At 37.3% G+C, this 1339-nt stretch overlaps 1 protein-coding gene across 1 annotated transcript in view; it reads right to left on the bottom strand.

Moving 5' to 3' along the window:
* Nucleotides 1–1339, bottom strand: part of MMGT1 (membrane magnesium transporter 1) — a 10902-nt gene that overhangs the window by 2109 nt on the left and 7454 nt on the right. The window contains exon 4 of the mRNA XM_077774100.1: nt 13–1085. Within this exon, the coding sequence (XP_077630226.1) occupies nt 926–1085 (160 nt within the window). The 3' untranslated portion in view covers nt 13–925. The remainder of the gene's footprint in view (nt 1–12; nt 1086–1339) is intronic.

The raw sequence follows: 1339 nt of genomic DNA, 5'->3' as shown, positions 1-1339 counted from the left end.
TTTGAACTCGACCTTGAGTGAGAACGATGAGAACTTTCCTCTAGTTTTACTAATTCGCTAGTTGAGTCTTTGAATAAGTTAAACTGGCTAATGGCAAGTCAGCGGTTTTCCTCTGTGACTGCTATTCTTCTACACAGACAGGATAATAGATGAAATCATGAATGGTCATTTTGGTCTATCTGCAACTATCCTTAAGCTACGTAATCGGTTAGGGAAATTTCTGACATATAGATGAAGAGAACACAAGTAGCTTTACGGCAAGTTGAATTTGTTAAACCTATTTATGACAAAGAATTTCGGACACAAGAATCGCTCACTGCACACAGAGCCCCAGAGAAGTGATGGCACAACACAGCTGACGTGGGAAGGTGCACGGGAGCGGGGCGGGGTGAGAAGTCGTGAGAAATTAAAAACTGGCATGTGTCTGCTGAGGCAGAGCCACTGTTTGGGGGGCATAAGAAAAACTGAGAAGTCACCATTTTGGTCTCTTGAGAGAAGTCTATTTGCTGTTAAGAACCGAAGACCTGTTTGCTATCATTCATGCTGCAAAATGCAGTAGTCACATTATTGCCAAAAGGATCCCAAAACTCAAGTGCAAAAGAAAAGAAACCTAAGAAAATAAATAGTTACAAAATCATCAACATTTTTCAAAGAAATGTGTTCCAAACAGTGACTTTTACAAAAGATATGGATTTCTTTTAAATGGAAAAAAGAATTCTATGAAAGATCAAAGACTCATTTCACAGATAACTTACACTCCATTAATGATTTGATAACAGTGTACAAACAAGGGCCATAGACTCTTTTTAATTATGTCTGAAAAATCAATATAATATAAATACTGATGATGGGGGGAGTGTTTTATACCCCAAACTCCAATATTCCAGCTCTGTGTCCTGTCCTGTTATTATAATTTGTAAAAATCTTAACGACGCAGTGATTCAAGTTTTCGTAACTTCAACGATGTATTAGAGGACAATGCATCTTGATTTGAGGAGTTTGTTGTATCCGAAGGCCGGAACAGCACTCGACCACGATGATTAAATACATAAAATGATGGGTGATTCCTTAATGTGTCAAATGTCCTTCAAAGAAAAAACAAAAAGCAACCACTTTAGATAAACCTGTAAAAAGCCTATTTGAAAACAAGCAGGCTTCTAATGAATTATGAATTTGCTATGGGCTATAGTCTTAACTAAGTTTAAATCCATGAAATCAGGCTATAAACGATAAACATACTGTGTCTCATTTTTTTCCTGCACAAGGAAAAGAAGAAGCCTGGAAAGGCAACATACAGCCCTCAAACGTTTCTTTCAGCCATTCCTATGAAAATTAACAC

Source organism: Crocuta crocuta, unplaced genomic scaffold (genome assembly GCF_008692635.1).
Source record: "Crocuta crocuta isolate KB4526 unplaced genomic scaffold, BGI_CrCroc_1.0 scaffold241, whole genome shotgun sequence".
Lineage (NCBI taxonomy): Eukaryota > Metazoa > Chordata > Mammalia > Carnivora > Hyaenidae > Crocuta > Crocuta crocuta.
This window is presented reverse-complemented; position numbering and strand designations above follow the sequence as displayed.